Below are 13879 nucleotides of genomic sequence, written 5' to 3'. Positions count from 1 at the left end.
TAGAATTCCTCAAAGGAGTGTTGGAGTTATTCAAATGACTCAAGTATTTACAAATTTTATGAAAAAAATACACTGAAAAGTGGGAAACTTGATATTGCCGATTTCTATTCTTTTTGATTTAAGTTGGGCTTTCAATTGACTTGGTATATCAGTCTTGCAATCTATACCAACCAATTGTCCATTCTGAAAATCGAATGGTAACATGCGCAAAATTTAAGGTATTGTTCCTGGTTTAAGGCGTGCCAAGAAATTAAACTACTTTCCGTTCACAAAATATGTGATTTGCTAGGACAACGACAGCGCCGTTTATAATTGCAAAAAAAACAATAGAACAAGCCAATGAACCTGGTTCAACAGGAGTTTTGCCAAGAAAAGTTTTGACGAATATCGAAAGGAAGATCGGATCTTTTTTTATTGATGAAATAGATAAAATTCCAGCAAAACATTTTCAATTATTACAATTGAAAAAAAAAATAAAAATTCCTCGGCAAATGATTGCGAATAGTATAAATTGTTGCAAATTTTTCAGTTTTCTTGTTAAATTTTCCATTTCGTCTAAGCAAAAGTCGACTGCTCTCTAAAATGAAGTTACTTTGTTTATTGTACTCATTATTCTTCTTCTTCGTTGCAGGGGTTCTGGCTAGAGGAAAGTTTGAATGGTATGGAAAAACAATTACATTATACTCTTGTGTTTACGAAATAAACTATTTAAAAGACTTCCATTTTTGCCCACCAACTGATCGTACTTGTTTGTGTTCTAATGAAAATTCAAGAGCTACTTTGGCAGGGTGTTTTGCATACAAGGATAGAAACTCGACTTATTTGGTTGATTATGTTGTTGGTTACTGCGCTAGATATTTCGAGACTGAGTTGGAAGCCAACTGGTTTGACAAATCTTATGAGCGTTTTACCAATTATGCAAGAAACCAATCTGAGATAGAACCAACTGAAGAACCGATTGATTTCCCATTGAGGTTCCTGCTGAAGGATATGGACTTTTACCTGGAAATTGCTAATAGATTCTTATTAAATTATGATAACTCGATTTGGTATGGTGTGTCTGTGTTTGGATTCTGGTTGCTAGTTTTAATTGTTAGTCTGATAAGTTATTGGACTAAGGTTTTGTTTCCAACAGCAACTAAGAGGTTGGTCGGACCTGTTGCCAACTTCTATAGAAAACATGTTTCAATGCCTGCTTTATATGGCAAGAATAAGGCACAGGAGATGAGAGGATTTAAAGTTTTCGATGGGTTAGTTCCAACTAGATTTGAAATGATTGTGATTGCTTTATTTTACATATTCGTTATAATTATTCATGCAGTCAACTCCCGAGCACTTAAAGGTGATCCAGTCTTTGGATCTACTTACTTAGCTGAATTAAGATATGTTGCTGATAGAACTGGTATTGTCGCTATTTTTATGATGCCATTATTGTTTTTATTTGCTGGACGTAATAACTTCTTACAGTGGCTTACTGGGATCAACTATTGTACCTTCCTTTGTTACCATCGTCATATTGCCAGAGTTATGTTTATGTTAGTTGCAATACATTCGGTTAATTATACCATCCTTCTTGTCAACCGTAAATATTTCGGTGAAGAATTGAGAGAACCATGGCTCTACTGGGGACTTATTGCTACTATTGTCGGAGGTATAATGTTGATCCAAAGTATCCTCTATCTCAGAAGAAACTGGTATGAATTGTTTCTTTTAGTTCATATTGTAATGGCTGTATTGTATGTTGTTGGAACTTGGATTCACATTGATGATTTTGGATATGGAATAATCCTATATCCTACTATTGCTGTATGGAGTTTTGATAGACTTGTTAGAATAGGTAGATTATTGTACTTTGGATTCCCTGAAGTCAATGTCAAGTTGGTCGGTGATGAAACCATTAAGATGTGTATTCCTAAACCAAAGCACTGGAAAATCATTCCTGGTGGTCATGCTTTTGTTCATTTCATAAAACCAACCTACTTCTGGCAGTCACATCCATTCACCTTTACGAATTGTTCCGATCAAGGTGAAGACAAGATTGTGATGTACATGAAAGTTAAAGGTGGTGTTACGCACAGTTTATACAAATTGTTAAACAAATCGCCAGGAAAAATGACTACTATGAGAATTGGTATTGAAGGACCATATGGAGAATCAACCCCAGCCAAGTATGCAGATAAAGCAGTTTTCATTGCTGGTGGTAATGGTATTCCAGGAATTTACTCTGAGATCTGTGATATTGCTTTAAGATCATCACCCGAGAGAAAATCAGTATTGAAGTTAGTCTGGGTTATCAGAGAATATAGCTCAATACTTTGGTTTTACGATGAACTTGTAAGATTGAAAAACACAAATATCGAAACTACCGTTTATGTTACTAGGCCAGATGTTTCAATTACTAATGCAGATGAATTTACTCACATTGGAAGTTCACAAGATGGTTCCATCAAATCTAGCGAAGAAACAAAATCTAGCTCTAGCTCCTTTGATGGTGCAAATGCTGTTGGTAAATTGAAAGAGGAATTATCTCATGTACACTTTGAGGAAGGAAGACCAGATATGGAACAATTAGTTCAAGATGAAATCAAAGAATCACCAGGATCGACTGCATTTGTTACTTGTGGTCATCCAATAATGGTTGATGAAATTCGTTATCATAGTTGTAAAAATATCGATAATGAAGAGAAGAAGAGAGTAGATTTCTTCGAACAACTTCAAGTTTGGGCTTAAATTATTGGTTGCCCAAAACATTAAGGTTTTCTCTATCTAATGTTTTTACAATTTTGATTATAACATTAATTAAATGTAATTATAAAGTTAAAAACAGAAATAGTATTAAAATCTAGCCAAATTAATCTACCTAAACATTGTAAATTTGATCAACAATATCAGACACAGATTCTTCAAGGGTTATATATTCAAATCCAAGTATCTTATTAGTCTTTGCATTATCAAATTTATGAATGGACTTGTAAATCTCTTCATTTCTGGATTCATCACCCTTTGGAACAGTTGTATCAGGAAATTTCTTGTTAATAATGTTAGCAATAGTATCAAGAGTATATCTTGAAGAAGCTGTGAATAATCTTTGCAGAGCAGCAGCATCATTTTCAAAAGCAACTATATGAGCACGAGCAACATCTCTAACATCAACAAAGACACTACCTTCAGCAGGAATGGAATCACCTTTGGTTAACTTAACAACGGAGTTTACAACTTCATTAGAAAGATTCAAGTTAGCCTTATCCTTAACAGCATAAGCTTGAGGACCAAATACATAAGGTGGGTTGACAAACGAAATATCAAAATTGACCTTTTCCTTAGCGACAAAATCACGAGCAGCCAACTCAGCATATTTCTTTGAACCGAGATAACCAAAGAATCCATTTGCTAAACTTTCTTCATAAGTAATTGGATTCCAAACATCTTCAGAATAAACTTGGTCAGCATCGAAATGAGGACCAAAACCAAAGATGTTAACAGCAGAAGCAGTTAAAACAACTTTTTTGATTTGTGGACCATATTCTTTAATGGCATTAAGGGCATTGGTTGTACCTTCAATAGCAGGCTTCAATAAATCATTTTCAATGTCTTCAACAGAAAATGAAACTGGGGAGGCTGCATGCAAGAAAATAGTAATTTCAGGGTGTTTCTTAAGAACATCAACAAAAGCATCTTTATCAGTAAGGGAGGAAACAATTTCGTAAGAGAATTGATCATTATTGATTAATTGTTTCAATTGTTCACCCTTTTCATGTGATCTAACCGAACCAATGACAGTATATCCCTTGGCAAGCAATTGTTTGACAATATGTTGGGCAATGAAACCATTAGCACCAGAAACGAAAACAGTTGTGGAAGTCATTATTGAATGTTTTTTTTTTTTATATGTAAGTTAGTTTGTTTATCTTATTGATAATAAAATAGAATGAAAGTTGATTAAACATGGTCTAACCGTCTCATATTTATAGGTACTCAGTATCTACTGGCTGACAAATGTTGCTAATTACTTTTTGCAGCAATTCTGTTTGATAACTGTATTGTTTCCCTATTGGGACATTTACGTTAAAAGAAGGCTTAAAAAATGATTTGTAATACATTTTTTTATTTTTTTTTTTTTACTCCCGGAAATAACCCACTGGAGATAGCATCACTTTCGTAAACAAGCAATATCAAACACTTATCTCCATGTAAGCCTCATTGGTACGGTTTTCACAAAAAGCATATCTGCTTACAAACTAATACAATCATAGTAACAAATAGGAATGGTGTTTTGCTTACAAACAATTGCTTAGTAATAATGGGTAGATTATGGTGGCAAATTTGCTTAAGCTTGGAAAAGTCGAGTAGATAGCCGTGGCAAATGTGCAATCACGTTTTCTCTTAGGATACATATATCATATTTAGTAAATGTGGACACGTGTCATTGCATTGGGCTAATTTCAAAACCTTTATCATTGTGATATCACATACTAGAGAGGTTTATGTAGGTAAGAAGTTGGTGTACCGTTCAGAAGGTGCGGCTCACCAATGGATATTTCTTTTTAGGTTATAACACGCGCGTAAATGCAAGACAAGGGAATGGGGATCAGTTTCTCTTCTGATGGAACTTGATAAAATTTCAACTCCAATTGAATGGAAATTCGTTGCCAAAGGTGGCGCAAATGTGTTATTTAAATATACCGGAAATAATGAATTGTTAAGACTGAAACTTTTAAGACTAAGGATTTCCAAACCAGAATCAATACCAACTAAACAGTTGTACGAATTCACTGAATCAAAATGCAAACCAATATTTCAAGACAAGTTAATTGAATCTGAAATAATAACTGTACCAACTGAGTTTATACTGAAATTGGATTCCCCTGTTGACATTATTGAACCTTGGGGTTTGTTAATGCCAAATATGTTAGATGGCACTTTTTCAACATTAGATTTATCAAAATGGTGTCAATTACATTGTGATTTGGGAAGTGCCAAAGTAATATTAGAGCTTAAACCAAAGTGGCTTTATGATTGCAAAACCAATTATTGTCGCACATGTCTGTTGAGCCAATCAAGAGGACACGCAAGACATTTCTGTCCTCTTGATTTAGTATATGATCCTGATTCTGCTACGAATGATTTGTTTAAGAAAGTTCCCCATGATACCCTAAGTGCAATAGAATCCACAATTCCCGTACGCAAATTATTCAAAGAGTATTTGGAGGATCCAGATAATATATTTCAACAGTTGAAGACACTTCAAGAAATTGCAAACGAAGAAGATTTGATTGAAAATTTAACATGTGCTGATGATGTTCTGGATAGGCTATCGTTCATAATGACATTGAGGGATGTAGGCGTATTCATAAAGTTTCAACAAGTGGGTAACAACTTTTCAACCACTTGCAAGGTGTATGACTTAGATTTAAAATCCAATGATAAGTGTTCTCATTGGGTCAAAATTGAACAGAGGCTAAAAGATTATTACAATTCAACTAATGAAAATTGGAGACACTGTACAAAGAGTAATCACTTAGCTTGAGCTTATTAAAATTATATAAATTATATAGTATACACGCCTTATATTTACCACACATCTTCTTGGTATCTATTTTGAACCTTCAACGATCTAATTAAAACACCAGCTTTTTCAACTGATATGTCACGTTCGTCACTTATGATCTTGGCAAAGGCAGCTTGGACATCTCTGGCCATATGGGCAGCATCACCACAGACATAAATCATGGCTCCGTCCAAAAGCATTTGGTTGATCTTAGCAGAGTTTTCCAAAAGTTTGTGCTGGACATAGACCTTCTTGTTTGGATCTTCCCTTGAGAAAGCGGTGAATAATTCAAACTTATCTCCAAGAACTTCACCATATTGAACCCATTCATCCTTGTACAAGTAGTCCTGTTCTCTGTTTCTACATCCATAAAACAATACAGATTTACCAACGTTGACACCATTTTCAAATTGTTGAACACGTTCACGGATAAAACCTCTTAATGGAGCAACACCTGTACCTGGACCAATCATAATGATTGGGGTTGTACTACTGGTGGGTAATTTGAAGGTTGATCTTCTAACATGAACTGGTAATTTAAATTCAAAGAACTTGTTTCTTGGTCCAGACAAGTTGTAAGTAACCAATGGTTTGACATCACGCTTGTTCTTGACAATATCAATGTCTTTCAACAAGTTGGTAACAACCCCAGTAATCAATCTGTCTTCAATTTGTTCAGCTTCAACCACAGCAGTAACGGAAATGGTATTCTTTTCCTTCAGCGAAGATGAGGAAATAGAGTAGTATCTAGGAGTTAAATGTTGAAGATTTTCAATTATAAATTCAAATGGAACTTTAGTCCATGGTTGACCATTGGAAATCTTCAACAACACATCAGCAAAATTATACTTCTTAGCAGTGATTTCTTCAGCAAATTTGGCCTTGTTGTTTGCCAATGCCATAATTGATTTCTTAACTTCGTCAGTCAAGGCAAATTCAGCAATGGAAAGTAACAATTGTCTTGAAATTGGTCCTGAAATTTCCAAATGGTGACGTAAAACAGCACCAAAAGTGATTGGAGTAGGGAATGGAGCAACATAAGTTTGATCCAATCTCTTTAAGTCAAACACTTCATCAAGTTTATCCTTCAATCCAAAGGCTTCCACGAATTTTTCAATATTTTCATTACTGTTAGATGGCCAGATGGCTAAATGGTCACCAGTAGTGTATTTCAAGTTAGAACCAGAAATATCAAAATCAACATGAACACAATGTCTTTCTTCAGACTTGAACAATTCTTTAACATTGACAATTGGGGCCACATATGGATGAGTATTGTCAAATGGACCCTTAGTCAAGTCTTCGTCAGAGTTGAGATATCTCTTGTTTGGTTCACCGAGGGCAACAGTTTCATCTTCAGCAGTTAAATCATCGCGAACTTCCAATTTGATTCTTGGTTGGAACTTTAATTCTTGTTCTTCGAAATGGAGGTTATTACGTAAGGATTCAAAAACACCGTCTTTCCAAGCCAAGAAATCTTCATCCAAGGTACCCAACCCGTCATCACCTTCACCATAAGGAGCAAAGGATTCAGCTTGCTTTTCAGTCAACAAATCTCTTGTTTTTCTACCAATGGCATTGAAGAATTCATAAGTAGAATTACCTAATCCAAACACACAGTATCTCAAACTGGACAAGTCGTCCTCAGTTTCCAAATAGTCAAAAAATTCAATGGCATTATCAGTAGGTTCACCTTCACCATAAGTGGCCATAACAAAGAAAACAAGGACGTCACTGGAGATATCCTTCAAGTTATCCCAGTCATAATCAGCAAAATCGGCAACCATACATTTCAAGTCAAATCTCGAAGTTAATTCTCGAGCCATCTTATGGGAGAAATCTTCAGCAGTACCAGTTTGGGAGCCGTACAACAAAAGGACATTTTTATCGTGGTGGTGTAAAGTTTGTAAAATGTCTCTGGTGTTAGTCGCGCCGCCTGAAGCTGGTGTTGTGATAAAACCCTTTGATTCTGGAGGGGCAAGGAAGTGGTTCTTCAAGTAATACCCGGCAATCGCAGCTGCCAATAAAGAAACAACAATCAAGTCTAATGAGTCTACAGCCATGTTGGAACCAAATGACGTATCAAGGAGGAAGAAAAAGTGGAATGAATGAAATTGATCTGAACGATGTTGTCTAATTTTTTCACTGGTGTTTTATATAACAGCGATAAACGACAACCCAAAAAAAAAAAATAATTTAAAATTAAAACAAAAAAAAAAAACCACCAGTTTTATACGATCAGATTTTGGAGGGGGTGTATAATTATGTGTTGGAATGTAATTAGATCTGGAGAAGGAAATCGCCCCCTAAACCAGTACTGCAGCAACTTGATCAGGTTACAACCGCTGCGTGGAAGGAACAAGAGAAAAGGTGTCGTTCAAGGTACCCATTGTTCCAATTTGAACCGTCATGTGAACAAATTGGAAAAGATTATTTCCGCATTGGGAACTCCGCTCGTCGGAGATCATCACATGTTACCTACAGTAATCATTTTGCAATTTCCTAGTAGTTGATGACCTGGGTGGTGACTAATGACCATAAGATTTCTTTTTGGTAGTATCAAATGCTTATTGGCTGCTGCAATATCAGGTTATGTTCATGTTACGTTATAGTCACGTATATCTCGGATAGTAACTCTATTTGCATACCCGTAGCTACCGTTCCATACTAACCTAATTAGGTGGGGCATCCCCACCGGAAGTAATTGTTGAGATTTTTGATACGTGTAAATAACATGAAGAGGCTTCAAACTTTGCTTTCACCTATTTAGGAAGTATCGCAGATGCGGTTGTTTCAAGTTAGTATCATTCACGCGTTACAGTTGCTTAGTAATGTGTATGTAGTCCAATTAAACAATCAACAGATACTTACTTGTTTGGAGATGTGGGGTATTTGGTTGAGTCAAACTGGAATTAGTGGTTCAGACCAATGAGGCTTTTTCTTTATGCGCATGTTTTGATTCTCTATATCTACTAAGCTACTATTATAATTACACTTGTTCTGCTGGAGTTTGGCCTCGTGATACATCAGGAGTCACAGCTTCACTTTCATTAACTAGAGCTACACCGTAAGCCCGTTCAATAGTAACCAATGTCCTCTCAGCCATTCCAGTATCAAAATTTTCACCAAAGATCTTTTTGATATACTCAAAACACGATTGTGGCGGGAATTCAATTAATGATCTTCTACCTAAGGTGTATTCAACCACATTTTCAGATTCAATTCTGCCCTTTGTGATATTCTTATTCAAATATTCTCGTCGAATCAAGTCGTTAAGCAATTCCTGAATATTCATGTTTAAACTACTATTCTTGACATTCAAATTGGTTGAGATACCAAATTTTCGAAGATTCCTAAACAACTCCAGTTCAGATATATGGTTTTCTGAAAGAATAATCAAGGACACTATAACCAACAATATTCCGTTTTTTACCAATTCATAATTCGAAGTTGGCAATTTTGATTTAGAATATCGCGGAACATAAAACTTGCTTTGCCCAAGATCATCATTCTTTGTGAATGTACCCAAGCTCTTCTCCCAAATATCTCCCAACAAATTTCTAGCTTCAGGAGTTAAACAATTCACAACAGCATACGGCTGTTTAGGTTTAAGAACCTTTTTAGCTTTGCTTGTATCCCCCTTCTTCTTGATTATAGGAGTCTCCACTAGCGTCAATCCATACGCTTCTTCCAATGCAACTGTAACTTCTTTCAAAACTACGTCGTACAGACGATTTTTACGGTCATTGATAATTTGATTTATATGTTCACGTCTGATTAACTGTCCCTTGGATTCTCGTGTTAAGACCAATCGAATCACCTTATTGACTATATGTTGGAGCTCATGAGAAGGGGTGCCAGTTTCGGATCTATTCGGCATGCTTCTGTCGCCTTCGTCGTATTCTACTGAATCATCCGAATCGTCGATTTCTCTTCTCCTTTTAGGCATTCTAGATGTGGTGGTAATGTAAGCTAATGTAAGCCAAAAAAAAAAAAAATACGCGTTGTATTTTAATTCAGGCAAGTACTACCAAGAACTAATAGAATGAGAAAAGCAATCTAAACCGTGAACCATGCTCAGAGCTCTAGAAATAAACCTCAAGAATGCTAAACTAGCTAGCTTGAGTATTCACTAGCTACGAGAGTGATCTAACAACTGCTGTAGTTAGTATACATTTTGGTTAGTGACTGCACCTGGTTGTTAATATGCACAATTGCATACCACATGGTAGCACCATATCAAAATAGTGCAATTTCTATATTTGAATTTTTCCCCACGATAGCGGTTAAACAATTTTGCAACTTTGTCAAAGTCTTCTTTATCACCATATACGTCAACATCATGGAAGCAAGTTCAGAGCTTCCAAGGATTACTATTGGTAACATAAACGACTCGAGCTTCTTAGATGATAAATCCCCACATCCCACACCAGTCATTCCGCCTCGTTATCATCCATTAAGATCAACCAGTCTTGTACATGATAAGACAATCAATGAATTCTATTCCAAGCGACAAATTTCCCTGGGTCCATATTTATATCCACCTCAACACAACACTCCCCTTGGGCTCACAAGTCCTACTTTTGGTCTTGGCACTGCTGCCGCTGACCCTTATTTATGTGTTAACCAAGCTGAACTTTATCAAGCATATCCAGCTCCGTTTCAACCTCCATTTTACAATGTCAAGACTCCTAATGTTCCAACCAGCGGTGGTGCTAGCGATAATATCAACTCACTTAATCCTAGAAAAGCCCCTAACATGAATTTTAGAGAGAAAATTACTCGGTGGTTGGAAACAATTTCGGATACTAACGAAGTAATCGTCAATGATACTTCGTTTTCCAGTTCCAACTCCGACGTTGATATCGATATTGAAGACTTGGAAGATCGGTTACAGGCACAAGCTGAGAAATTGACCCGGTTCGCTACGAGACAATACCGGTATGATTCTGAACCAGTTGCACTTTTCGAAGGTGAGTATGTTAACGAAGAAGAGGGAAGCGACTATGCTGATGATAGCTACCAAGTTTTAAACTATTAATTATGCTTTTTATATATATTCTATAGATGGCTTATAAGAACAAATCCAATTCTTCAACTTTGTAATCTACAGGCAGCAGTTCCAACTGTTCAAACCGAGGATAGTAGGGAACTAGAGCATCACTGTTTTGAATATAGGCGCTATTGAACACTTTCCAATACGGAGTTCTTACTTTTCTTGCTGGATGAAACAAACCTGCCCATATATAGTTAGTAAACACACCCAACCCCAACAAGTTTCTCAAACCATCTAAACTTTCCAAGATTCTCGATATAACATGGGGTGAAGATTCATATATGTTAGGCAAAATCAAGTTCAAATAATGAATGAATATGTCATCATACTCAGCATTGGTCAATCCCACACAATTCAACGCCATATGTTTAATTACAGTTGCAGCAGTTTGACGATGGACCAAATCTCTATCAATTAGGGCATCCTCAAGCAATGGAGTGATTGCAAATAAGTAATCCCTAGTGGTATTCCCATCAAGGTATTCAAACAAGAAACTTATAGCTTTTAAAACACCATTTTGAACATTCTTTTCCGGGATACGGTATTCGTTCATAATAGCAGGTAGTACCGTGAATGGAGAACATGTTTCTGCGACAATCCCCATGGCAACAGCGGTACAGACTCTCAATTGACGTTCCTGGACCCGTAAGTTATTCAATAACATCACAATAACATCTTGAGGACCGATCGTCTTGGCTATATACCCAAACGTATCATTAGCAGCAATTCTAATTCTCTTTTTGGTTGATTTCAACAACTCCAATAATTCAAAACAGATACGCATCCATTCTTTGGCGTTAATTGTTTCAGGGTTTTTCTTTGCAATCAACCCAATCAATTTGATACATGACTCTTGAACTTTTTCTTGCCTATTCTTTAAAATTGGTGTTAATGTAGGAAGGATTTGGTTTATCGATGGGTTTTGCATAATGTACAACGTTGACTTGTCAACTGAATCAAGACATGAATACAATGCCGTAATGATTGATGCTAACACTTCCGGGTATACTTCACCTAATGATTCATATAGGATAAGTATCAACTTTGTTAATAATTCGTCATCAGTGGAACACTTTTTGATTACTGGTGCAAGTATACTAAGTAAATCTGATGATTGTTGTCTTATTTCCGCTACATTGTTCTTCATTCGATACAATATGGAACTTATAATTGAATTTAAATGTGGTTTCAATCTGACATTCAACGACTTGGCTAATGAATCAAATGCTTGAAGGTATATTCTATGATGTACTGTTTGCTGTTGGAATGCGTACACTATCCCATCAACCAATTGTAACTCCAGTTGTGAATCTAACCCAATTAATTCATCAGGATATGTCGATATCATCTTGTTTACAGCTTCAATTGCTAGTCTCCTAAGTTGTTCATTATCATCCTTGGTGAATATCACAATATGATCTAACAAACTAAGAAAATCAAATTTGTTGGCAAGATGGGTTGTTGCATCAACCACAAGTCTTGTGGTCTGAGTATTATCACTGGCAGTACGACGGTTCCAGAATGCATTAAAGAATGGTTTGACAATTTGACTATTGTAATTCTCATTCAACTTTCTTGAAAGTGGCAATTTTATGATTATTCGAAGAATAGTTCTTCTCATATCTTCATCAGGCGATGTAAACTCCTTGGCTAAAACATTGACCAATTCACGGGTATAGTAATTTGAAAACTCTTCATAATTTGAATTGTAGTACATTAAAGGAATGATATTCCCAATACACTTCAAGAAAGCAGCCAATGCTCTCCCTCTATGTTTTCTAATGCCAAACCAAACAGGTTCAAGGATAGTTTCAAAAGATTCAATACCATAAGGAGTTACATTCTCGGCTAATTGTGACAACGTCAATGCAGTTATTGTCCTAACTTGGAGTGATTCATCGGTGATTGTGGGTTTTAACATTTCCACCAACTGTGTCAAATAAGGTGAGATTGAGCTACCATTTCCATTACCTAATAGTATGCATAATTGTTGAATAATCTTGATCCCAGTATGTCTTGCCGTCCAATTTTTCTTTGACTTAAGCACTGCTTTGAGGAATGGTAAGAAAGTTTTGAGACCAAGCGTGTTGGCTACAATGGCAAATACTCTTGCAGTGAGGTTTCTTATGTACTCATCCACGTTATCCAAATCTGGTCTTAAAGTAGATAGTATATTGGCTAATCCGGCAGCTTTAGTTAAACTTGAAATTATTTCTCTGGCTTCAAGTCTGATTGTTGAATCTTCGTCTATTAATAAAGGTGATATGACTTGAAGAATTTGATGTGTGTGTGGTCTAATTAGTTCATCAAATTGGAATAATAGCCTAGACAACAACTTCACTAAGATATGACGTTCTTGAGGTTCTAAATTAGGTTCTAATAATATTGGAAGGATTTGATTAAGAAGTACCTTCGGACCAAACTTATTCGCATTGTCTGTGAGTGATCTCATAGATCTCTTTCTTGTTATTTGTGAGCCATTCTTGACTTTTAAGATTAATTTCATGGCTTGAATTTCTTTCTTTGTGTCTGCATCTTGTTCGTTTTCTTCGTCTACATTCATCAATCTTCCAAAGTACTTGACATCTTCGCTCTTAAAGAATTCAAGACCCTTGACTGGCATATCGGCACTTTCTGTGGTCATAATCTTGCTAGTAACATCTTCATTAGCAGGTATCGTATAGTAGTCATCAGTTGTGGCAATAATATCGGGGGATAAGTTGTCGTCTACCTGGTTATATCCAACAGGCGGGGCTACTTTAACGTAGCCACTGGGTAATATCTTGTCTAATATTTCATCAGTCAAGGGTATGCCGTTGATTATGGGAACTTTACCTTCTTTTAACTTCTGAAGCAAGTCAGATGTTGTCTTTTGCACCAAAGCTTGTTCTTCTTGGTCTGCCTTTTGTTTCAAGTATTCTTCAGGGGTGACATCCCACCTCTTCTTTCTTGTTCGTGGTTCATTCAGTGGAGCCACAGTAGTCAGAGTTGTAGCTGTTTCACTTTCTTGTTTCTCTTTGATTAGTTTATCCACTCTTTTCTCTTCTCGCTCCAAGTTTCGTTCATTCATCAACTGTTTGTATGTCTTTTCGCTAAAGTCAATTGTTTGATTATATCGTTTCTGGTAATCATTCTTGAGGATATTCAGTTTGATTTCGGAAGTAGGTAGAGATACGTCTTTTGCAAATTCTTTTTGTAGTTGCTTATTCAACTCTGGTGGGATTGAATAGTTCCCTATCAGCTTCTTCATGTTTGTATGTGATGGATTGGCTCTG

The 13879-nt window shown here is 36.1% G+C and overlaps 8 protein-coding genes across 8 annotated transcripts; 4 read left to right on the top strand and 4 right to left on the bottom strand. All coding sequences in view use genetic code 12, as the record gives it.

The window, feature by feature from the left end:
* Positions 1–582: 582 nt before the first annotated feature.
* On the top strand, positions 583–2730 carry SPAPADRAFT_132577 (uncharacterized protein; the record flags this gene model as incomplete). Its single annotated transcript, XM_007372814.1, has 1 exon — positions 583–2730. One exon carries the CDS (start codon positions 583–585, stop codon positions 2728–2730), a length of 2148 nt encoding a protein of 715 aa, XP_007372876.1.
* Positions 2731–2860: 130 nt separating this feature from the next.
* SPAPADRAFT_132017 (SDR family oxidoreductase) lies at positions 2861–3865 on the bottom strand (the record flags this gene model as incomplete). Its single annotated transcript, XM_007372813.1, has 1 exon — positions 2861–3865. One exon carries the CDS (start codon positions 3863–3865, stop codon positions 2861–2863), a length of 1005 nt encoding a protein of 334 aa, XP_007372875.1.
* Positions 3866–4603: 738 nt separating this feature from the next.
* IPK1 (inositol pentakisphosphate 2-kinase) lies at positions 4604–5527 on the top strand (the record flags this gene model as incomplete). The annotated part of the gene is made up of 1 exon (XM_007372812.1): positions 4604–5527. The coding sequence occupies one exon, from the start codon at positions 4604–4606 to the stop codon at positions 5525–5527; it is 924 nt and encodes a 307-aa protein (XP_007372874.1).
* Positions 5528–5571: 44 nt separating this feature from the next.
* Positions 5572–7611, bottom strand: NCP1 (Ncp1p; the record flags this gene model as incomplete). The annotated part of the gene is made up of 1 exon (XM_007372811.1): positions 5572–7611. The coding sequence occupies one exon, from the start codon at positions 7609–7611 to the stop codon at positions 5572–5574; it is 2040 nt and encodes a 679-aa protein (XP_007372873.1).
* Positions 7612–7805: 194 nt separating this feature from the next.
* On the top strand, positions 7806–8385 carry SPAPADRAFT_58694 (uncharacterized protein; the record flags this gene model as incomplete). The annotated part of the gene is made up of 1 exon (XM_007372810.1): positions 7806–8385. A coding segment is annotated over one exon (245 nt), but the record flags the coding sequence as incomplete, so codon positions are not given.
* Positions 8386–8489: 104 nt separating this feature from the next.
* SPAPADRAFT_58693 (Smc5-Smc6 complex subunit) lies at positions 8490–9512 on the bottom strand (the record flags this gene model as incomplete). Its single annotated transcript, XM_007372809.1, has 1 exon — positions 8490–9512. One exon carries the CDS (start codon positions 9495–9497, stop codon positions 8538–8540), a length of 960 nt encoding a protein of 319 aa, XP_007372871.1.
* Positions 9513–9773: 261 nt separating this feature from the next.
* SPAPADRAFT_48449 (uncharacterized protein) lies at positions 9774–10589 on the top strand (the record flags this gene model as incomplete). The annotated part of the gene is made up of 1 exon (XM_007372808.1): positions 9774–10589. One exon carries the CDS (start codon positions 9774–9776, stop codon positions 10587–10589), a length of 816 nt encoding a protein of 271 aa, XP_007372870.1.
* A 31-nt stretch (positions 10590–10620) lies between these two features.
* SPAPADRAFT_53713 (mRNA-binding U2 snRNP complex subunit) lies at positions 10621–13854 on the bottom strand (the record flags this gene model as incomplete). The annotated part of the gene is made up of 1 exon (XM_007372807.1): positions 10621–13854. The coding sequence occupies one exon, from the start codon at positions 13852–13854 to the stop codon at positions 10621–10623; it is 3234 nt and encodes a 1077-aa protein (XP_007372869.1).
* Between the last annotated feature and the right edge of the window lie 25 nt (positions 13855–13879).

This window comes from Spathaspora passalidarum (assembly GCF_000223485.1).
Source record: "Spathaspora passalidarum NRRL Y-27907 unplaced genomic scaffold SPAPAscaffold_1, whole genome shotgun sequence".
NCBI classification, from domain to species: Eukaryota; Fungi; Ascomycota; class Pichiomycetes; order Serinales; family Debaryomycetaceae; genus Spathaspora; species Spathaspora passalidarum.
This window is presented reverse-complemented; position numbering and strand designations above follow the sequence as displayed.